We start from the raw sequence: 22879 nt of genomic DNA, 5'->3' as shown, positions 1-22879 counted from the left end.
GGGTGGGGCCCGATGAGAACATACCAAGGTAAGGTAGGTAGGTACCTTGCACTGTACGGATAGGTACGTACAGCAGAAGAAGATTGCCAGAAAGGAGAAAAAAAAAAGGTATCGTCACCAGTCATCGAGGGGATTGGGGCGAACACCAAAGGATGGAAGGGAAAGAAGGGAGAAAAGCAGCGGAAAGGAATTGAAGCCGCTAACACGCCGCATGACGCTAGTATTTCATAAGTGCACGCTAGCTCCTCACATTTCTGTGGGCTCCCACGAGTCGACTTGTGTCTCTGGAGGAGTCAAGGAGTCTGTCTACCTTACCTTAGGTCGCCGCTACAACTGCAGCTTCTGCTGAGAGGCTTGACGGCTTGCAATCCCCGGAGCCAACGGCAACGGCAGAGAACAAAGACACGACTCGACGGTTCTTTGGCCGGTGTCGAGTGTCAGATGAAAAAAATGCTTTTTGCTTCTGTTGATTGGGCTGAACTTGCGAAGCGACTGATTCAACCGACCATCGGATCGTTTTGACGGGCTTGCTTACTGCACGAATTGCAGTAGTTTGAAATTCGGGGTCCTTTGCAGGTGCTGCTGTGTACCTAACTCACTACCTTATTCATACCTACCATGGTGATGTAGCTATGCGGAGTATCTGTACGTACACTGAAGGTAGGTTAGCCAAGCCAACTGCCCGAAGCGGCTTTGTTTCGTTTTGTCTTTTATTGTCTTCCTTTAACCGCTTGTTCCAACGGTCCTTCTGTCTGAGATGCCCGGATCAAGCTTGGCTCTTTTGGGGCTTGGTTGGTAGCTACTGACGGGATGGGTTCGTCGTCTTGCTTTCCCCCTGTTCCAGCTGCCATGTGTCGCGTTTGCCATCTCTACATCGCGGTCAATGGTACTTTTCAGCGAGAATCGGGATTTGGAAACCAAATAAGTTATCGGAAGCTCTAACTGGACTTGTTTGGCTTTTGTCGATCGACTGGACTGAGGTGGTTCGTTCCCCTTGTCGCGGCGCATAGCGGAGCTGGGAATGTCTCAGTACATACCTACACAAAGGAAAACAAGAAAAAGAGAGAAAAACGGTTTCCACGCCAGGGTCCTCTTATTGTCTGAAGTTTTGAACTGACCCTTAGCTTAGGCAAATATCGACTTCACTTGTCATCCTCTACCGGCCTTGATCCAATCCTATGTAGGTATGGCCGTACTGCGTATCTGTACCTCGGGCTACGAATAGTGCGAGTGCGAATGAGGCGTGCTAGGTAGTGCTGTCCAATTCCAAACGCAAGGAGCCCAAGGTGCCGTAGGGAAGAGTATCATGCCATGCCCGCCTCCAGCCCGAAATGTAACAGCAGCAAATGCAAGAGTCAAACCCCCGGAACAGTCCCCATTGCCAGAGCCACGCCGCCATGGAGCGACTCCAACTTGACGAGCCGTGAGGCTGCCGTCTCGTCTCCATATGGCGCGTAGTTGGCGTGCCCATCACAATGCCCCTCTTGTTCCCAACGTCAGCAGTAGCAACCCTCAGCATCTATCGGGCGGTACTTGGTGTGTACCTTGCAGATATCAAGTTAGAGCCTGCCATGAAAGTTGAGCGGATGGTGCGGCCCCTGTCAGCGTGTTCCTGAACCCCACCTTGTCCCCTGTCGTACAGTGGTACCGCAACACTGCGTTGCATGCCCCCTTGCACACCCGTTCTCTGCCCCATCTGTGTCCCTCCCCTCACAGTGCTCCCTGATAACCCCTTCTACACAGTAGGTAAGGTAAGGTGGGTAAGCCGTATCTTCAGGTCCTGGCAGGCACCTCGGGCTAGTACTACTATCTTTCCTTGCTGAGGCGCTCCATGCGTAAGGTACTGGTCGAAATCTGCGGTTGGTTGTGTCGAGCTACCTACCTAAGGAGCATGGCAAGGTACCTACCTGCCCACGCTGCATTGCCTCGAGATGCGCTAAGAATACCGGCCAAGGTACGGATACATCATTGGAACCTGCATCCAGGAACCTGACTACCTACTGCGTACGCTGCTGCACGTTGGCTGCAGACCTTAATTCCCCGTCCCCCGGTCTGTTGCTCTCAATGGAAAGTCGCTGCATCTCTTGGCCTGGCCGCCCGTGTTTCTGTCCTCGCCCCTGTCTCTGCTCGTCTCTTGTCTGCTCCCCGCCGTACGGAGTACACACACACGGCCACACAGTTTGTACTCTGCCCTGACCTGCTGTGCCTGCCTCTACTGCTGCTGGCTGCTGCTGCTGCTGCTGCTCGACCGTACACTTCCATTCCCTTTCCAGCTTCGCGTCGGGTGCTTGGTCCCCCTTTCGCTTCATCTTAGCTCGCCCGCCAGTGGCACACCCTCGTTTTCTCGCCATCTGCCTCTTGTTTCTCCCACACACCCTCTCTTTCGCCCTCTCCTCTTCCTCCTCCCCGTGCTCCTATTCAAACACCCCCTTGAACACCACTCTCCCCTTTTACCTCAGCTGGAACTGCCTCTTCTTGTCTCGACTCCGATTTCTTCCCCTTCCTCCCTCCCTCCTTTCTTGTTTCTTCTCTCCCCACCTGTCACCGAGCAGTCAGTCAGTCAACCAACCAGTCTGTGCTAGAGCCTCAACTCTCGCTCGACCAGACCAGACAATTCAAGTTGCTCCTTGAGGCCCCTTCGAATGGCGCCCTTTTGAGCAACTCCTTCGACCGACGACTCCTTGACGAGAGCTTGCTCTCCGGATAGCTTCCTTTGCCGTCTTCTGATTCATCGAATCAGGCCAGGCCCTTTTCCTTCGACACGCTGGTCAGCTCGTGTGTGGCCCGGATCACCAACCACCTTGTCACCTTCTCCTTCGCTCTCACGTCCACCTATATACCTTCAACATAACTTTTCTATCTTAACGACGACTAATCACCGACGAAATGGCGCCTTCGCTGAACGCACACTCGTCCTTCACCCGGCCCCGGACCGGCGACCGCGATGGTCGACCTACCACCCGTGATCAGGGGGACAACAATCTCATTATCCCGAGCCGTACCTCCTCCCTTCACTCACGCATCACCCAGCCGATTCCCTCGACCCTGAATGCGAAGCCCCAGCAGCGCACCCCAAAAACGCTTACTCACGCCTACATGGTATGCGGTGTTGGAAGAGAACCTTCTCAATGGGTCAAGGCCCCAGCCCCTGCCCAGGGCAAGATTGGCCACATGAAGGGCGCTGTTGGTCAATTCTGGCTGCCCGAGATTCTTGGAAGCAGTCCGAGGTTGGAGCAGGATAACGAGATCGCCAGGTCGTTGCACGCTGCCATGCGGGTTAGTGGCTGTTTGCCATCCGTTTTGTCCAGAGTTTGAGTGGCTGACATGTTACAGGCTTGCTTTCCCCACGACGTTGAGATCTGCACCGGCCGCAGCCAGCCTCACTGCGTCCACCATGCCTTCGTTCTGCAGCAAGACTCGTCCCACACTTTGTACGGAATCTGTCTCCGCGTATGGTCGCGAGCCGATGAGAAGAGGGCCGAGACAATTCGGGATCTGCGCAAAAGAACTGAACCAGACTACTACGACAACCCAGATGAGACTTACTGGATTCCCTACTGCCTGTCATTCCTGTCTCGGTACCCGCTGTACAACCTTCTTGGAGACTACTTGCGAGGCATGTGGATCCACTGGAACAAGGCTACCAACCTGTTCCACGCCGAGGAGGTCTCTCGCATTCTCAGCTTCCCGGCTCCGAGACTCAACGACTTGGTTCGCATCGACATGAAAGATTATGCTCTTTGCTACCAATTCCCCTCATCGCCTACTGGCTTCCAGAACTTCGCCATGTGGCCACTGTTCTGCTGCTTGTCCATCCCCAACATTGTGGGTGTCGTTGAGGCTGCTATCTCACCAACTCGCCGCATCATCTTTGTCAGTCACTACCCGGCCATGCTCACCATGGCTGCAGAGACTGTCAGATACTGCGTTCGCGTCTACGAATGGAGCGGTCTCTACGTCCCGGTTGTGCATGCTCGTCATGCCAAGGACCTGGTCCAGGAGCCCGGTCCATACATCCTCGGCGTCACGGCCGAGTGCCGCTCTTTATTCACCGCCCCAACGGACGCTCTGGTTGTCGACCTTGATCGCAACTTCGTTCTCACTTCCAGCCCCCCAACCGCACTCAACCCCAGCCAGCGTAACAAATTCGTGACCCGTCTTACACAGTCTCTCAACGGAGATGTGACTCCCTCCGGCGTTCCCCCTCATCTCCGCTCCGCTTACGGTGGTGGCAAGCTCGTCCCCGCCGGCCAGATCATTGTCATGCGTGGAGAAGTCGAGTCCATTCAAGATCCCGAATGGTGGAATCAGGACACCGTCATGGCCGTCATGGACCATGTTTGCGAGAAGATGGGCCGCAACACGGGCATCAAGGCTGTCTTTGGCGGCTCCGTCAAGAAGCCGTTGATGACCAAGGTCTCGATGAGACACCTCAACGAAATTGTTCGCGAGAGAAACCAGTACTCTCGTGATGCTCTCGAGGCTTGGCAGGACTTCATCAACCTGAAGGGCCGCATGGATACCGAGCTTAACAAGGTCACAAAACGCAACAACTACCTCAACGAGGAGCTGGAGAGCTGGAAGCAGCAGTTCCTCAAGTTCCAGGCATTTGCTGAACAGCTCACCAAGGAGACCCAGGATCTCAAGGCCAAGATCGAGACTCATAAGAGGGAGAACAGACGCCTCGCAGGTCTCATTGATCAGCAGAAGGATGACAACGGTCGTCTGAACGTCCGTCTCGGTGCTACTGAGAAGCAGCGTGATGACGCTCTCGAAGCATTGGTCCTCCAACAGGAGATTGCCGAGGAACTCGAGCGCGAGCGTAAGCGCAACAAGAAGGAGCTTGCTGCTCTTCAGCACACCAACGTCACGATCCTCAGACAGCGTGACGAGGCTCGTCGTGTTGTGCTGCATCTGCGCAGCTTGATTGGCGGACAGAGCCACCACATGGAGCATCTGGTTCAGTCTCTGACCAAGCCCGATGACTTGGCGCACGAGATTGAGGAAGGCTTCGAGCCAGAGATGGGCGAGGATGGCATCACTCCCAGAGAAGCCGATGTCAACCAGGCCCGCCTTCTTTCTGCTGCCGCTGAGGCGAACAAGAGGCTCTCTACTTCGAGCTTCAAGGACGTGGCCGACCGCCACCTCAAGGACAAGACTGATGCCATCGCGCACATCATCAGAAATATTGCCGAGCAATGCCAGGCTGCCGTTGAGGGCCTACAGTTGGCTCAAGACGCCGACTTTGATGAGCGCTCTGCCAGCGCGGCCCGCCTTCGAGCTCAGCGCCGTCGCAGTAACCTCTCTGCCACCCACAGCGATGACGGTCATGAGACTCAGTCAAACGCAACATCTGACATGGGCGAAGATAGCCTCCTTCACCCTGCTTCTGGTCGGATATCCAGCATCCCCCCTACCCCGGACCTAGTCCCCAACCGGAGTAGCACAGCGATGTCCTTTGCTTCCAGCGCTGCAACTCCCGAGCGCTCAAGTCAGCAGTACATGATCCACCAGGACATCCCTACCAAGATCGTTGAGGATGATGAGGACTTTGAGGAGGATCGCAGCGAGTCCGAGACGATGCCTCAGCAGACCGTCGGCAAGCACACCGACAGCCTGATCCACCGTCCGTCTGGAGCACGCATCAGCGCTCTTGGCGGTACCCGCTGAAGGACTGTCCCTAGCGGTTTCGATATAACCATTTGGAGTAACAAGCGGCTGAAGAGGATTTACTTTCCCTCTCTTTGGTCGATGGGGAGGACGATTTACCGACATTGTGCATACACCTTTTTGCCTGATACCTTTTTGCACTTGTGGTCGTGGACAAAATTTCGTTGTGTCCGGCGTTTGCAAATTTCATATTTCCTGTCTTTCTCCAAGAGACGAATGTCTTGCCCCCCCCCCCCTCCCCCCTTTTTTTTTTCTGCCTGTGAACAGGGCTCGCTGGTGTCCGGATTGGATGTTGTCACGATTTTATATCATTTATATCTCAAGGGTGGAGCCTCCTGCTTAGTTCAGTTCATGTCCCTCCTTATTATCTAGTACCCACAATCCGAATCCAGCGAGAGTTGAAGAAAACCACCGTTTCAAACGTTAATCAGTGCATGCTGCTCAATTTGTGCAATAAGTCGACTGAATTATTTAGCAATCCCAAAGGTATACCTTGTCCTAAGCCCAACATCTAAAAAAAAGTCTCAATTTGTGAGCCGAAGGGTGTAGATGCCACTCCAGGCTGAAGGGCACGACAGCGGCCAAACACGCGAACTCCAATACCATCAAAGTATCAGGAGACTATTTGGCTCCCCCGTCCTGCTAGAGCCCTGGTCTAGATGATACTCTGAAATTTATGCTAGCTTGCACGTAATTAGAGGGCCTGCCTTGCTCAATTCGACCCAGAGGGTATCCGCCTGAGCTACGCTGGAAATGCGAGTACTAACAATGAACTCACAATGATGTGAGAATACAGAAAAAAGCCTGGTTGATATGACATTTCAGAGTGCTTGGGAGACTAGTTTGATGCTATACCCACCCTAGCAAAGTCATCTCCAATAATCACTCCAAACAGGATAATAAGACAAGGGCAGAGGTACTGGCTACGGCATCGGACTTCTGGTGGTCTTGTTAGCCAAGATATGGTCAGGCAACTCACGGCCGTGTAAGTCGTGCCAATTTCTTTCGAGACATGGCGGAGGTTGCGCTCGATGTCGGCTGTTTCTCGCAGATACCACCATCTTGAACGAGAACAGCTACTCGAGAACAGACATTCAGAGTTACCTCAATGGTGCTCAACTAGTCCCGCGCTTTCTCTGCTTTCGCTTCATCATGGCGCTTGCCCACGTCATGGACAGCAGCAAGGCCGGCTTGCGGGAGATCAGGCAGACATACTTGCATCAAGTCGCATGCCAAGCACCACCGCCCTCCACGAGAAGAAGCCTGCTCCTCGATATACCTGCGTACCCCGGCGCTGGCTCGGCTGACCTAGTCAACTCTTGGCTGGACGGGCATGCCTACGAAATCTTGGCGGAGGGTGTAGAGTACACTGGGGAAATGAGAGAGTGCCACGCTTATTCTTCTTCCGCAATATCATGCTTGAGTCAACGCCCCTATCATCTATCGTGATAACGTCTTCCTTCTCCACCAGGTGGGTGGCGCCCATATTCTTCTAGGGTCAGTAGCTATCCTCCTTTGGGAGTGAAGTCTTTCGACTTAGAGTTACCTACGGAAAGTGGACTCGATCCCGACAACAATCCTGCGGTATCATAGAGCGGGCTTAAACAGAGAAGATAGCCACTTCTTCCATCAATAAGGTAGTACAATCATCTCTAATATTAAAACCTTGCGATTTCCGAGTACTGGCGAAACCTGACTCTATGAGATCTCTTGACGCAGGACGTTAGGTTGGATCTTAGAAAAGCGGTGCCGGAAGATGTATTTTGCCGGCAATGTGACGTCGAGGTAGGTGGATACAAATCCTCCAACACCGATAAGCTAGCGATAACAGAAAAAGTTCCTGGACAGAGCATGCGTACCAGGTCTCGTCGTGCTCTTCTGCATTACAAGCCCGTCACGATCATCCCAGTTAGCAATTGAGCTATAACTTCACACTCTCTACTGTATTACTTCAATTCTTGATTTCAGTTGTTATTTACCATCCTCTTCCACAACCGCAAACACGTACACGAAAGCGGCCATGGCCGATCCCCTCCTCACAAGCCTTTGCGCAATCTGCCACATAGAGCCCCCCAAATACAAGTGCCCGCGCTGCACCCTTCAGACCTGCTCCCTGACCTGCACGAAGCGCCACAAGTCCTGGTCCCAGTGTAACGGCATCCGCGACGCGACGGCCTACGTCCCGCCCTCCAAGCTCAAGACCGCTGCGGGCGTCGACCACGACTTCAACTTCCTCTCGGGCATCGAGCGCGCCGTCCAGCGCTCCGAAAAAGAGATTGTCGAGGAGCGGCACCTCTTGAAGCCCGAAGACCTGCGGCCGGTCGAGGTGCGCAGCGTGCAGTGGAAGACGGGCCGCGATGGGCGCAAGAAAAGGGTCATGGTCACCGAGGTCCTGCGGGGGGACAACGGCCCAGGAGGTGCGCGGTATGAGGCGCTCTCCAGCATACCCTTCAAGAAGAGGCTGGCTACGTTTGGAATCCTGCTGAAGCGTGCGCCGGTCGGAATGGTCAGACAGAGGGAGAACGGGACCAACTTCAGCAAAGCCTCTGCTAGAATCAATTGGCAGGTTGAATGGCTTCTCACTTCGTCCACAGACACGAAAACACCATCACAACAGGAGGAGAGCGTGGGGAACACCAGTACAACAACGACAAAGAGGATATTAGCCAAGGCGCTCGATGATGTGCCGCTCTACAAGGCCTTCGTCACGGGGCAGAAGTCGTTCAACGACGAACAGGCCAGAAAGGAACAGCAACGCCGGCAGCCACCAGACGACGACGACGACGACGAGGCCCAGGAAATCAACGCCCACACCAGCGGCCCTGGCCGAAACAAGAAGCGCCGCAAGAACCAATACAAACCGGGCCAGTCCATTGCCACGGCCCAAGACACGGAGACGGGAGCCTGGCACCACGGCCGATTCTTCATGCAGTCCTCTCCGCGCGGCACCTGGACTTCCCACACCGGCGTCCAGCCCTTCACGGGCACAACGGAAGAGGAAGAGGCGCAAAGGGCGAGGTACACGTTCTACGTTGCCGGTACGACCTCCGCGGCGACGGCGGCAACGGGCAAGACGGTCGTCCACCCCGTGGAAGCAACGACGCCCCTCGGCGAAGCCCTGCGCGACACGACGGTGCCGGAGTTCCCTACAATCTACGTCGTTGAATCTGGAACGGCCCTACCTGCAACGTTACTCCCGGAACCGAAGCCGATGCACCTCGTTCCTAAACGGAAGCACGATAGCAACGGTAGAAACGGCGGCAGTAAAGCCAAGAGACCTCGCAAGAACCTAGAAGACGGCGAGCTACCGAGTGACGGAGGCGGCAGTGATGGTGATCTCGCCGACGCTGACGTTGATAGGTTCGCGGCTGCCGTCGACCAGATCATTGCTGAGCAAAGCCTGGGCGAGGAAGACGACGACAGCACGACGAGTAGCTCCGGGTCGTCGGATTCGGAGAGTGACGAAGGGGTCAGCGCCAGCCTCGCTGCCAAGTTGGCACTGTTGAAGAAGAGAGCAGCGTGAGATGGGCTTTTGTACAATATCACCTTATACGTAGAAGATCATGATACCCTCAAGGCCCTGCATACGGTCTTTGTACATTATGACGTGCAACAAACAATACACTTGCGTCATCATTAGGTACTGTTCCCATGGCAAAAGCATGAAGCTTCAGGAAAACATCATAGACGCTAGCAAGGGGGGGCTTTTAGTTTCCCAGAGATACTACAGAACGTGTATGGGTCGCGATATGGTAAACATCAAGTTATTATAGCAAAGAATCAACATCACAAAGGCGCGTCGCGTCATCACCGGCTAGGTTCGTCAGAATGGTGGGAAAATGTGTTGCTACTTTTGGACAGACGTTGCCCCCAACTACCTCACCACCACCATTTTACGGCCAAATACCTACGATGTGCCTATGATGGCCACCAAAACCACAGTGGATATCAGTCCGTCAAGTCATTACGTCCCTTGTGTAAAGCCATTTGTATCATCAAACCGTTGTTAATTGCCGTCCGAAAATCGACAGCCCAGAACTCGTTGTGCCTGATTGACCCTCCAGAAAAGATTCCGAATCGTCCATGTTCCACACCTCATCTTCCCTGTCCATTTCACTAAAATATGCCCGCCACAACCGTGCCGTGTCAAGTCGAAATTGGTAGAAGGCGAGGATGAATCCGGATGTCGAAACCAAGATTATGGGTCCAGGCGGGTATTTACCGCAACTTAGAAAAGCAAGTACATTGTCATCTGAGCGAAAGGCGCTTAGATGAACATGGCGGCAAAGCCGGCGGCAGCCAGGAATCCGGCAACCGGAACAGCAGTCTGCTTGGCCTAGAACGAAATATTAGTTTGAAGTGCAAGGTAAAGTGGAGAGGTAGTTGGGGGCTTACAAGGCCGCTGGAGCTGGAGCTGGCAGCGGTGCCAGTGGCAGAACCGGAGGCAGAGCCAGAGCCGCCAGTGGTGGTGGTGGCACCAGTAGCCTCGCTGGCCTGGCTAGAGAGAGCGCTGGAAGCCTCGCCTCCAGTGAGGGAGGAGAGGACAGTGGTCGAGCCAATGGTGGAGGTGATGACAGTGCCGTCGGAGGTGATGGTGCTAACAACAGGCTCGGTAGTGACAGCGGTCTGGGGAAGGGAGGTGGCACCAGGGACACCGCCAACACCGAAGAGGGTGGTCTCGCCAGTGGAGGTGATGGTAGACTCGCCGCTGGTGATGACAGTGGTGAAGGTGGAGGTGGAAACCGGGCTAGGGGTCGCAGACTCGCCGCCACCAGAGGCAGCACCAGTGAGGGTAGTGACACCAAGAAGGGTGGTGAGAGTGCTGCCACCAGAGGTGATCTCAGAGAAGATCGAGGAAACGACCGGAGCAGCGGTGGCAGTGACGGTGCCAGTAGGCTGAGTGACAGTGGCACCAGGGATAACGGTGACGACAACACCGGCCTCTGATTTGTTTGTTAGCGGATTCAAGTCACGTTTGATGTTGTCTAGAGCAGCAGAACTTACGGCGGCAGAGCTCAATGCCAGAGGCGACAGCGGCCTCAGCATCAGAAGACTGAGCGCAGCTCTGGAAAGAGCAGTCGCGAATGCCATAGGCGAAGTTGGGGTTACGGCAGAGGCAGGCGTTGTCGCCAGCGGTGCAGCCCAGGTCAGAGGCGAGACCCTGCATGGCGGAGATACAGCCAGTCTGTTGATCGAGTTAGAATCTTCAAAATCGTGAAGAACAAACATCTGAACATGAAAACCCATGCGACTGGATTTTCCATCTTCACAGCGGAGGGAGTCTACTTACGCCACAGGCGCCCTGAGCCATGGCACCAGAAAGAAGGCCAGCACCGAGGATGATGGAAGACTTCATTGTGAATGATTGTTGACGGGTTTTGTAAGACTGAAGAAGAGTGAGTCGTTTGCGAGAACAAAGTCGACAACGAAGGACCTGGAGGTAGAAGATTAGCAAAGTTCCCATTTTCACAATCGAACAAAGGAAATTGAATATAAATGAGAGAAGACGTAATGCACAAAAAAAAACAGTCAATGAACAAAATTACCTAGCGACAAAGAGCGTGCGTGGGCTTGGGAAGAAAGCGTAAAAGATTGTTTGCAATGGTGAAGAACGAAAAAGGTATTGGGGTGAAGAGGGAAGAGAGACAACTTTGTGGGTGGGTTGAAGGGGAAAAAAGAAGGCCACGAGATGGTGCGTGGCAGGTGGTGAAGGAAATGAGTGTTACGCAAATTTGGGAAGCTGCGCCTTGGGGGGCAAGGTGTGGTGTAACTTGGGAAAGAACGAGGCAGGTCCGAGGTCGCACGAGACCAAGTAAATAAACTGACAGTGAAATGCTGATATTCCATTTACTGTATGCTCGGAGAACCGGGAAGGCAAAGAAGGTGAAAATTGAAGCAAGCAGCTCGCGGCAGAGTAAGAGAAAATGAAGCCAGCGCAAAAAGAGTAAAGGCTCGTGATACGAGAGATCTCGTGGATATATCAACTTACCTACGACTGATATTGATGTCAAAGCTGTCGAGGCTGTTGGAAGCGTGCCTGAGAGTATTTCGCAGTGGAGCGAGAGTGTGTGATGGCGTGAGGTGACGATGGAAGAGTGTTGGTGGAGAGAAGTTGGTGGTTACTCTAGGTGAGGTGAGGTGAGGTGTCTCGGTGGATGGGGTGGGGAGAAGATATTATTCAAGAGTGCCGAATCGAGGTATGTAAACAATGGGATGTCACGTGGAGCACGGAGTATTAGAGTAGAGTACCTTAATTGAAAGACAGGAGGAAGGAACGAGGAAGGTCAAGGGAGTGCCTTCCCGTTTATAAGTCAATCGGGAGAAGAAGGTGCGGGATGGCAGTTGGGCACGACGTACGAACCCGGTGCCGTGCCCTCCTACTTGGCTACCTACCTTACGTTGCTACCTACCCTGTAGACCTGAATTCATGGGCAGGCCTTATTTCCTAGCCACCACCTATTCGATTTTCGAACCATTGGACAAGGTACCTTAACTTGGCCTGGCCGACGGGAACCCGGCCTTAGCATGCAGAGCATCTGCGGTGAACTGCCAGGTGGGCTTTCCCGTCGATCAACGTTGGGTTGTTTGATACCCAGATTTTTGGAGAACCATGTCATTTCGGCTGCCCCAACTTTAGTCGGCTTTGCCTCTCACGCTTGTCCTGACGTTGACATGCCGCTAGCCAGCAAATGAGAAGCCACCCGGAGCTAAGATAGTCAAGTCGATGTGGGTATCTGATGTGGAATTCATCTATCTTCCAGGTTAGTGCTGCAGCAAAAGTGGCTCCAGGTTGGTGTTCACAGCTCAAGCTCGGCCCCAAGCGATGGGAGCTCTTTCGTTGCTCCACGCCCGTTGCCGGCATCTCCAGCACCAAAAGTCAACACCAGAAAAACCTTGCTTGGATCCTCAGCCACAAACCCAAAGCTGCATCTTGATCCTTTTCGACTTACCGAGACCCGAAAGTTGTCGGCCCGGTGGCTGGAATCTCAGCTAAGACCGATCACGCTTGCATGCTCATGTTGTGAGGCAAGCTGAATTCTCTTTGTCAACAGCGAGTCGCGCGCAAACAGCCAAAAGAGCGAAATTGGCTCACGGCAAAGTGCCCCTTGAGTAAATTGTAATGTCCCAAGACACCAATCTTGGGGGCCAGCGCGGGCTAGATCTCGCAACGAGATGAGAGATGCGACCTACTTTCGGGGTTGAAATGCGATGTTAGCCAGGATATGCCTGGTGTAACCCTCCCGCCGCCGCCTGCCAGCGTCTACACAGCACGTAGTACCTTAGTCGGGAGATTTCAACCCCCGTCCCAAGCTCTCAGTTCCAGTAAGTAAAGGAAAGGCCTGGTGCCATGTGGTGGTATCGTTCGGCCTGAGCTCTGACGCACTTTTGACTCCATCCCTTTCGCTGCAACGCTGTCAAACACTGCCAAACTAAGGCAAGAAGGCTGGGGGACGTGCGAGCCTGCAGGCTAAGGCAATGGATGCGATGTCAAGAAAAAAATCCTTCCTGTTGGAACCTTGCCCAGCAACGAGAACCTCTACATCACCGCAGCACTTCCTATGGGCCCATGGATGATGGGAGGCTCTACCGCTAACTCTTTCCTTATCGGAAGCCTGGGTCAACAATTCAAGCGAACCGTGAGACGGGTGGAGGGGTTTGTTTGCTGAATTCGAACACTGCCTCTCAAGATACCCATGCCAACCTGCTTTTTGCAGCACTAATGAGGCAGGAGGCAAGGTCTGTTTCTCGATGCGACAATCAAGCTTCTGGGGCCAGAAATGAGGGACAGGAGACAGGGACTCGGCGTGGAAAGCTCGAAACAAATTCCGGGGCTCTCAAAGGCGAGGAAGCTGGAGGTAGCCGGAGAAGCTCGCATCATCTACACTACACAGTACATGTGCGACGCGCAAGCCAACGTAGTCTGTGTCTGCCACGTGAAGCTGACTTCGGTCATCTTGCATCACGATGGCCTTGATTTCGGAGGAGTACACCGCCCGACGCTTGGCCTCTCGTCATGCTAGAAAGAGGCAGCCGGAAGTCGGCAGCATGATAGCTTCCAGATTGACCGTTAGTGACGAAGGTTGACTGACGGCAGAAGAAAAGTCATCGTGGGCAGACAGATCCCGCCGGGCTAGTGGTGAATGAGGGGGGAGTTGCAGTCAGTCACGGCTGGAAACAAGGAAAAAAAAGTTGCTAGCTGGCAAGGTCTGGGGCGGACGTTGTTGCGTGGCTATCGCAGTACCAAGAGGGATGAGGTCAATCGAATGGACGTCGACGCGTCCGATTCGCCAATGACCCCCGGGAGCCCTCTGTTGTGGCGCCGTGGCGCTCCACTCTGTGTACTCGGATATTTGATTGGGTAGGTTCGGCAAGAAGGGAAAGGACGGGGAAGGAAGGAGACAGGGGTTGAGCTTCCTACCTTATGCCGGGGGATTCAGAGTCAAGTCCCACATACCAAAGACTTCTCCCACACTTTCTTTCTCCATCATTCATTTGTTCATGTTTTTTGCGCCGGATACCACGAGACACTCAATTGCTTCTCTTTGCGCCAAAACTCTTGATGGGCTAAAGTATGGCCCACGAACCATGTTACTGTTTTCCTCTGACAAGGATTGACTCATCTGACATTGGAGCGCATATTGATCTTCCAAAGCAAGCTCTTTTTCCAACGGAAACGACCAACATGTCAATTGTCATGGTGACCGCCAGCTTCCACGCTCTGCACCACACTACCTCTCAATAGAGCGTCGGCGGCGTGGTGGGACCTGGAGATCAGTACCTTTCTACGCAGTAGCCTCAATACCAGCTCTGCATCGCTCTGCATCGCCCTTTCAGCGTCGGCACACCCGTCAGGTCCCCGTCCCACCAACAACGCCATTCGCTTCCCCAACGTTACGCTTCCGCCCTGGCCCACGCCAGGGGCTGGTCGTTGCCAAGGCCCTTAGTCGAGTCTTGTCGTGACTGGACCCATCCCTCAGCTTGCCAAGGGTTGGTCCCGCCTCCAGAGGCAGCCCCCCTTACTCGATGAGCTTTTTCCAACTTTCCACGCTAGGTCACTCGCAGTGGTTGAGCTCGAGAAGAGAAACAAGCAAATCTCTGCTTCTAGCCAACCACTACCTATGGGGAGGGGAGGTCGCGTCGAGAGACAGGACGAGGGTAGCAATCTTGTAGTAGACGCTCCGAGACATCAGAGATGAAGCACCCAGATTCAAGTTGGTCTGCGCGCATCGCAATCAGATCAGGTCGACCAACGATTGGATTGAGTGAGAGCTTGAGATCGGTCAACCGGAAAGTCGGCCCTCAAGGTTGAACACGTCCTTGTCGCGCTATTGCTGGACCGGCCGCTTTCTGGAGCCACGATGAGAAAAGCTTCTGACGTATTATCCTTCGATGGCCGATCCACAAAATACCTTATCGCCGCGACTCACCTGACGACGGCCCGAACAGTCGAACTACACCAGCCACCCACTTGACGGACTCCCAAGGAGGCGTCACGGCCTCGTCCGGCGATCTTGACCGAGAGTCCTTCTCGATCTATCAGGACAAGAAACCCCCCCAATGTCTTTTGCAGGTTCTGCGCATCGGTGCCGGAAATCGCAACTGGATTCCATCAAAGCCCCTGTCATCTGGACTTTGCTCTGCTGGAAGCGAATGTGCAACGCGGAACAAGAGAACGTGACATCCCTGCCGACTCGTGAACCACTGGCAATCCATGTGGTGATCGGTGCGTTCCCCCTCAAATGCCTGCCTCGCGAAACGCGTACCATCCGTGCCCTTCCATCCAAACACCTCCTTCAATATATAGGTCTTCAATCTCCAGGTCACCTACATAGGTAGACAGACGCCTTCGCCCCTTTCTCGTGTCATATAGAAGGGTGTGACCGTTGTGTTGTCCTTCGAGTGGCATGATGCGGGTAGCCGAGAATAGTGTGAAACAAACAAGAAATAGCAAAACTGCGACGCCGCCAAGAGCAGCACCACGGTGCCGTGAGGGCAAATATCACGAGAGTTGCAACATGGCCAAGGTCCGAAATTCTCACCCGATCGTCGTAGGAATTCTCACTTTCTCTCTGCGGGTGTAACTGCCGTGGAGATGATTCAGCAGAGGACTGGTCTAGTTGTGGGAGTTGTTGAGGTCGTTCGACATTGGAAGAAGGGTCGAAGGCTCTCTCATTTTTCACGAAAAAAGCTCATTGGAACGGGAATACCTAGCAAGACCATTTTCCTATCATCACGTCACTCTGCCTTCACTCTTGTCCCCAATAGAGTACCTACAGATGGCAAAGGATCGACGAGACGAATGGTCTCAGACCGAGAAAGACAGACAAACCGCGACTCCGCGAACGAATCAGTAACCGCCCACCTGTCTTCGACCCATTCCATCGGGCCATGTATGTGTGTGTGTGTGTGTGTGTGTGTGTGTGTGTGTGTGTGTGTGTGTGTGTGTGTGAATAACCGATTCAACTGGAAGCACAATGGGCGATTGACCGTCATTACGGTATCATGACTCTTGTGACGAGCAAAAGCCGTTTGTTCGATTCGACTGATTGATGCCTACACGATCCGCACCATGCGACCCGTCTCCGAGGCCATTGTTGTTATTCAGGCATGTCGCCGCGGCTGCGGCCACGACCTTCATCTCGTCAACTTCCAATGAAGCACCTATTACATCGCTGCTGACATGGATGGGGCCAACCAACATGTACACGTACGCATACATGTGTAAGCATAAGTGGTGTAAGAGTATTTGTATTTGTGTGGCCTCAGCTGTGTAAGGCTGCCACACACACACACACAGCTGATGTTGTCATGATCGGCTCCGGCATGTTTTCCCCGCGCGCATGCATTTGTCTGGGCTCAGGTAGCACAGCGTACAGGAGGAACCCGACGCACAAGACGGAACTTGTCATTTGCGCGAGCGAAACAGTTCTGGTCCGGCCACTGTCAGCTCATATAACCTGTCTAATTACACATTGCGGGATAGGAGGCCGTCCGCTAATCGGAAATGGGCCAAGCTTTGGGGGAACGTTGGATCAATTATTGACCGAATTCACGAGATTGTAAGTCGCGTAGTTGATGAGTACAGGTAACAATTATACTACTACTGAAAGGACTTGTGACCAAACCAAGTTTTCTTCCCAACGCCGTGATCTGTGTGCAACAGTCAAAATCCTAGCATCAAAACCGTCGAGCCCTCTGGGCCGCGGAAGAGCGTCTAAAGACGAGAACCTCTCGTGGGCAGCCCATGCGAGAAAGCAGAAAGGGCAGCCTTGCCCAGAGCGTTGTACGTCAAAACAAATACAAATAGGGTAACAATGACCAATGCCACCCATGAGCCCGAAACATGAAACTATTACCAGCGTGATCCGTTACTGAAATGCCCCGAACCCCATAATATGCCATCAACGTGTCATCAGCCGTCAAATCCATCACAACTTCATCTACTGTGTTCTTCAGCCACTGCACATGATGCAGGACTCGGGGTTTTCGATGCTGCCTTGAGGGGGATTAGTAAGTGTCTTAGGCAATGTATTGGTGTGGGGCAACTTACAGGCAAGCACAGCCTCGGAGTAGATATCCAACTCTCTCTCCTTGCTCTCCTCAGTCTTGTCCTCAGCATCAGGGGTCTTGCTGCCGGAGACGGGCAGCTCCTCAATCTTGAGAGTTTCAGCGGGCTCAGTGGGAAGCGCGCGAGGGCTGTCACCCTCGGCAACATCGGCGGTGAAGTTGTCAGGCTTCTGAGCCGGAGCAGTTCTGGGAGGAGGAGGGGTGACGCTGGGGGTAGGGATGCCATTGTCCTGAGCGGAAGAAGAGTCCTTCTTCGCGTACATGGGCCTGGGGACGTTCACGACAGGGGCGGCGACGTGGCCAGGGGGAGGCGCACGCTTCTTGAGAGCCTTGCCGACGGCGGCGTCAGCAATCTTGAGCGCTTCTTGGTCGACGGTGAACTGAATAGGGGCAGAAGCTGCTTGCGTACGCAGGTAGTACATGCCCGTCTTGAGACCAAGCTTCCAGCCGGCGAAGTGCATACTGGTGATCTTGCCCATTGTCGGGTCCTTCATGTGGATGTTGAGGGACTGGGACTGATCGATGAAGGCACCACGGTCGGCAGCCATCTGGACGACGGTGCGCTGGGAGATCTCCCAAACGGTCTTGTACAAAGCCTTGACCTCAGCGGGAATATTGGGAATGTTCTGAATAGAACCGTTCTCGGCGATGATACGGTTCTTCATGGCATCGGACCACAGGCCCATATCGACGAGATCCTTCAACAACCAGGGGTTGACAACCTGGAACTCGCCGGCAAGAACACGACGCTGGTAGATGTTGGAGGTGTAGGGCTCGAAGCACTCGTTGTTGCCCAAGATCTGCGAAGTGGAGGCAGTAGGCATGGGAGCAACGAGCAAACTGTTGCGAACACCGTGCTCCTTGATCTGCTCCTTCAGAGAGTCCCAGTCCCAGAGGTCAGAGGGCTTAACATTCCACATGTCGTACTGGAGGATACCCTGGGAAATAGGGGAGCCTTCGTACGTGGAGTATGTGCCCTCCTCCTTGGCCAGCTGAACGGACATGGTCAGAGCAGCGTGGTAGATGGTCTCAAAGATCTTCTTGTTGAGATCACGAGCCTCAGGAGACTCGAAAGGCATGCGAAGGGCGAGGAAAGCATCAGCAAGACCCTGTACACCAAGACCGATGGGGCGGTGACGCATGTTACTGTTGCGAGCCTCGGGAACGGGGTAGTGGTTGACATCAATGATCTTGTTCAAGTTGCGAACAACGACCTGAGTGACCTCGTGAAGCTTCTGGAAGTCGTAGACACCATCGTTGTAGTCAACGAAGGTAGGCAGGGCAAGGGAAGCCAAGTTGCAGACGGCGACCTCATCGGGGGCGCAGTACTCAATGATCTCAGTGCAGAGGTTGGAGCTGCGGATGGTTCCAAGGTTCTTCTGGTTGCTCTTGCGGTTGGCGGCATCCTTGTAAAGCATGAAGGGGTTGCCAGTCTCGGTCTGAGCCTCGAGAATGGCATACCAAAGCTTCTGAGCCTTGATCGTCTTGCGACCCTTGCCCTCGCGCTCGTACTTCTCGTACAAGGCCTCGAACTCCTCGCCGTAGCAGTCAGCCAGGCCAGGGCACTCGTTGGGGCACATGAGGGTCCAATCGGCGTTCTTCTCGACTCTCTTCATGAACAGATCGGGGATCCAGAGAGCGAGGAAAAGGTCACGAGCACGAACCTCCTCCTTGCCGTGGTTCTTGCGCAAGTCCATGAACTCGAATACATCGGCGTGCCAGGGCTCAAGGTAAATGGCGAAAGCACCAGGACGCTTGTTGCCACCCTGGTCGACATAGCGAGCAGTGTTGTTGAAGACACGTAGCATGGGAATGACACCGTTCGAGGTACCGTTGGTGCCGGCGATGTAGGAGCCAGTAGCACGGATACGGTGAGCGTTGAGACCAATACCACCAGCCATCTTGGAGATCATGGCGCAGGTCTTCAAGGTGTCGTAGATACCCTCAATAGAGTCTTCCTTCATGTCGACAAGGAAGCATGAAGACAGCTGGCACTGAGGGGTACCAGCGTTGAAGAGTGTGGGTGAGGCGTGGGTGAAGAACTTGCTGGACATGAGATTGTAGGTCTCAATGACGCGCTCGACGTTATCACCCCAGATGCCGACTGCAACACGCATGATCATATGCTGAGGTCTCTCGGCAATCTTGCCATCAAGCTTGAGCAGGTATGATCTCTCCAGGGTCTTGAAGCCGAAGTATTGGTAGTTGAAGTCGCGGTCGTAGACAATGGCAGAGTCGAGCTCTTCCTTGTGTCTCATGACCGCATCGTACGTCTCCTTGGCAATCATGGGGGATGCCCGGTTGTTTCTAGGGTTGACATAGTGGTAGAGGTCGCTAATGACCGAAGACCATTGCTTCTTGGTCTGCTTGTGGAGGTTGGAGACTGCTATCCGGGCAGCGAGGATGGCATAATCGGGGTGGGTGACAGTCATGTATGCGGCAGTTTCGGCGGCCTGTTCATGAGACTGTTAGCATCCGCTATTTGGGTGAGAGAGGCAAGGGGAGCGAGCAGTGCTTACCAAGTCGTCAAGCTGCACAGTGGTGACACCACCGTAGACACCGGAGATGACCTTTTGGGTGATGGCAACCGGGTCAACGTGGTCCATGTCAAGGCCATAGCATAGCCTGGACACTCTGGCAGTGATCTTGTCGAACTGGACGCGCTCCTGGCGCCCGTCTGCGTTCAATTAGTATCGTGCGTGACCACTTAACGCGTCTGAGCAATACATACCGCGCTTTCTCACAAACATGATGCCTGAGTTCGGCTGTGAGAATGTGGGACGCGGAGGTTATTGGGTCGTCTCGCGGGAGACGTAGAACGCTCGAGAGCAAGAAGATGAAGGGGAATGCTGTAGAAGAGAGGGGGTATCAAGAGCACCAAGAATTAAAATTGTAATGGTGCTAGGAGAAGTTGCGTCAAGAGTGTTTGGGTTGTGGGAGGTTGAGAAAAGAACAGAAAGATGCCAGGAGGTGCTGCAGATACTTATGGCAGTGCCAATTCGCGTAGAAACGCGTCCACGGGTCTCAACGCCAAAGTGGACTTTAGCGCGACGAGGTAGGGGGGCAGGGGGGCCACGTCAAGGCATCAATAATAAATTGGCTGGCAAAACGCCGCAAAAGTGGTTTTCTGGCCTTGGAGGCCAGGCATCTCCGCCCGTGCCCCTCGGTTCACGTTCGCATCCCCGAGCCAACACTTGCCTGGAACACAATGGACGACTGTTAAGAAGACGGACAATCTCAATCTCACAGCTGGCAACCACTGGACTTGACTAATACTAAGGGACCTTACGTACGACTGGCTTGGGAAATCAAGTCTGACAACAACTCCACTGTGGATGGATTGTTGTTTGTCTCTTCCCATTCTTCTCACTTCCCGTCTGACGCGGGTTGCCGCTTGCAACGAGAAATGACTTCACACCTGTCCCGGGGAACTGTCTTGCCTGGAATGCACTCTGAAAATCTTTAATTGATTCTACTCGCGTTAAATCGACTAGTCGGGTGCAGTGCACGCGTTGACCCCTCCACACCGTTTCAGCGCAGCGATGCGGTGGTGCACTTTTATGGATTTTTTCTGTAGGCACTTTACGCGTGCACTGCACGTCGCTTCATGGTGGGGGTTCCACTTCATCACGATGTCACGTGATAGAGGCCAAAATCAATTAAACAGCCTCAGTGAGATTGAGGCCAAACGACGTCACGACTATATCAATTGGCAATTTCCTGCATCAAAGACATGAAAGTTTTGGAAGCTTGAAGAAATCATTGCCCATCACCCATGAGAGGATTCTCACCTCTGTTTCTCACCAGAGCACGGCCGCAAAAGTTGATTCAACCCTTGCATAGAAGCTTTCTATCATCGCCGTCACCTATAGTCACGATGGCTGCTTCCACGGAGGCGTCTAAGCCGGCATACCAGCCCCGGTACATTGATGTGTGTAATTCATGCTCGTCAAAAAATTTCTCATGCGTCAGCGTAATAACCCCATAGCCTTGGTAGATCGGCATCAACTTGGCCGATCCCATCTTCAGAGGTCTGCACCATGGCAAGCAACGGCACCCCAATGACCTTGCCGGGGTTATCTCAAGAGCAAAGGAAGTCGGATGCACCAAGCTCATAGTCACGGGATCCGACTTCACCAGCTCCAGAGATGCCTTGGATATTGCAAAAGACTACCGTGAGTTTAAAGAGACGTGCCTCTTACCTCAGCCCGTCATTGACGTTGAGATATTGCAGCTGGCGTCGTGTACACGACGATCGGAATTCACCCCTGCAGCAGCGCAATTTTCAGCAGCTCGGATGAGGCCGCTGAAGGCATTACCACGGACCCGGATCCCGAGAAGCCGATCTCCGAGCACCACGAGCCGGATCCGAAGAAGACGGAGGCCATCATAGCCGAGCTCCGTGACCTCATCAACGAGTCCACCGCCTCCACTCCGGCGTGGTCGCCTTTGGAGAGTTCGGGCTCGATTATGACCGCTTGCACTACTGCTCAAAGAAGGTTCAGATCCACGCCTTCGCGGCGCAGCTTGATCTCGTGCTCGAGACGAAGCCCCAGCTGCCCCTTTTCCTACACTCCAGAGCAGCCCATGCGGATTTCGTCCGGTTACTCAAGGAAAAGTTTGGGGCCAAGCTCGAGAGGCTGGAAAAGGGCGGTGTTGTGCACAGCTTCACTGGTTCTATGGAGGAAGCCAAGGAGTTGATGGACCTCGGCTTATACATTGGCATCAACGGCTGCAGTTTCAAGACCGAGGAGAACTGTGAAGTCGTCAAGCAGATCGGCCTGGACAGGATGATGATTGAGACCGATGGACCTTGGTGCGAGATTAGACCGAGCCATTTCGGCTACAAGTATCTCATTGAGAAGAAGCCAGAGGTCAACGGCACCGCTAACGGCGCTGCTAACGGGACTGCAACTCCAGAAGCCCCAGCCCAGAAGCATCAGCCCAAAAAGAAAAATCAGAAGAAAGAACCCGAAGTGCCGGAGCGCTTCAAGGTTGTCAAGAAGGAGAAGTGGGAGGAAGGAGCCATGATCAAGGGTCGAAACGAGCCATGCATGATTGAGCGTGTAGCCAAAGCCGTGGCGGGTATCAAGGGAGTGGAGGTTGAGGACATCTGCGAAGCCGCTTGGAAAAATACTGTCAAGGTTTTTGGCGTAGAATAAAGCGTAGAGCACGGCATAGAATAATAGACCAGAAGACTTTCGAAGAAATCAATTAGGGGTATCAAAGTCACTGAAAGTACATGAGCAACGCGACGACTGCGACCTGCGAGAGCCTCCTGTCGGGGAAGATTTCATATGCCAGAGCCTTTATGGCCCCTGATCCTGCCATGCCGGACGGCCCCTACTGTGACCCCCTCTTCGCCAGTCAACCATCCCGGTACGCGCTCTCCGTCTATGATGCCGTTCTCCACAAGCTGCCGTATGCCCGCGAATACATGTGATCCGTGCAATGTGAGCTTCACGTTGGGGGCCCAAGTTGACGACTGTGTTCGGGTCCGATCTTCAGCACCTGACTCGGCTCGGGAGCTGTTACTAGGAAAAGGGTCCTCCATGACAATGTCCACTCGCTCGATACCCAATCCATCGTCAACTTTGGCCGTATCGCCGAATCTGGCCTGGGCACATAGGCGAGCTCTCTT

At 53.8% G+C, this 22879-nt stretch overlaps 5 protein-coding genes across 5 annotated transcripts; 3 read left to right on the top strand and 2 right to left on the bottom strand.

Annotated features, from left to right (window-relative positions):
- Positions 1–2886: 2886 nt before the first annotated feature.
- On the top strand, positions 2887–5670 carry N0V96_001867 (uncharacterized protein; the record flags this gene model as incomplete). Its single annotated transcript, XM_053193090.2, has 2 exons — positions 2887–3276; positions 3334–5670. The coding sequence occupies 2 exons, from the start codon at positions 2887–2889 to the stop codon at positions 5668–5670; spliced, it is 2727 nt and encodes a 908-aa protein (XP_053049621.1).
- A 1851-nt stretch (positions 5671–7521) lies between these two features.
- On the top strand, positions 7522–9193 carry N0V96_001866 (uncharacterized protein; the record flags this gene model as incomplete). Its single annotated transcript, XM_053193089.2, has 2 exons — positions 7522–7525; positions 7737–9193. The coding sequence occupies 2 exons, from the start codon at positions 7522–7524 to the stop codon at positions 9191–9193; spliced, it is 1461 nt and encodes a 486-aa protein (XP_053049620.2).
- A 744-nt stretch (positions 9194–9937) lies between these two features.
- Positions 9938–11026, bottom strand: N0V96_001865 (uncharacterized protein; the record flags this gene model as incomplete). The annotated part of the gene is made up of 4 exons (XM_053193088.1): positions 9938–10006; positions 10066–10613; positions 10675–10855; positions 10961–11026. 4 exons carry the CDS (start codon positions 11024–11026, stop codon positions 9938–9940), a joined length of 864 nt encoding a protein of 287 aa, XP_053049619.1.
- A 6097-nt stretch (positions 11027–17123) lies between these two features.
- RNR1 (ribonucleotide-diphosphate reductase subunit rnr1) lies at positions 17124–19988 on the bottom strand (the record flags this gene model as incomplete). Its single annotated transcript, XM_053193087.1, has 4 exons — positions 17124–17167; positions 17222–19691; positions 19758–19915; positions 19970–19988. The coding sequence occupies 4 exons, from the start codon at positions 19986–19988 to the stop codon at positions 17124–17126; spliced, it is 2691 nt and encodes an 896-aa protein (XP_053049618.1).
- Positions 19989–21201: 1213 nt separating this feature from the next.
- N0V96_001863 (uncharacterized protein) lies at positions 21202–22400 on the top strand (the record flags this gene model as incomplete). Its single annotated transcript, XM_065756355.1, has 2 exons — positions 21202–21205; positions 21658–22400. The coding sequence occupies 2 exons, from the start codon at positions 21202–21204 to the stop codon at positions 22398–22400; spliced, it is 747 nt and encodes a 248-aa protein (XP_065615595.1).
- Between the last annotated feature and the right edge of the window lie 479 nt (positions 22401–22879).

Source organism: Colletotrichum fioriniae, assembly GCF_027942845.1.
Source record: "Colletotrichum fioriniae strain IMI 355084 chromosome Unknown scaffold_1, whole genome shotgun sequence".
NCBI lineage: Eukaryota > Fungi > Ascomycota > Sordariomycetes > Glomerellales > Glomerellaceae > Colletotrichum > Colletotrichum fioriniae.
The sequence above is the reverse complement of the archived record's forward strand: the minus strand, read 5'-3'. Positions and strand labels throughout refer to the sequence as shown.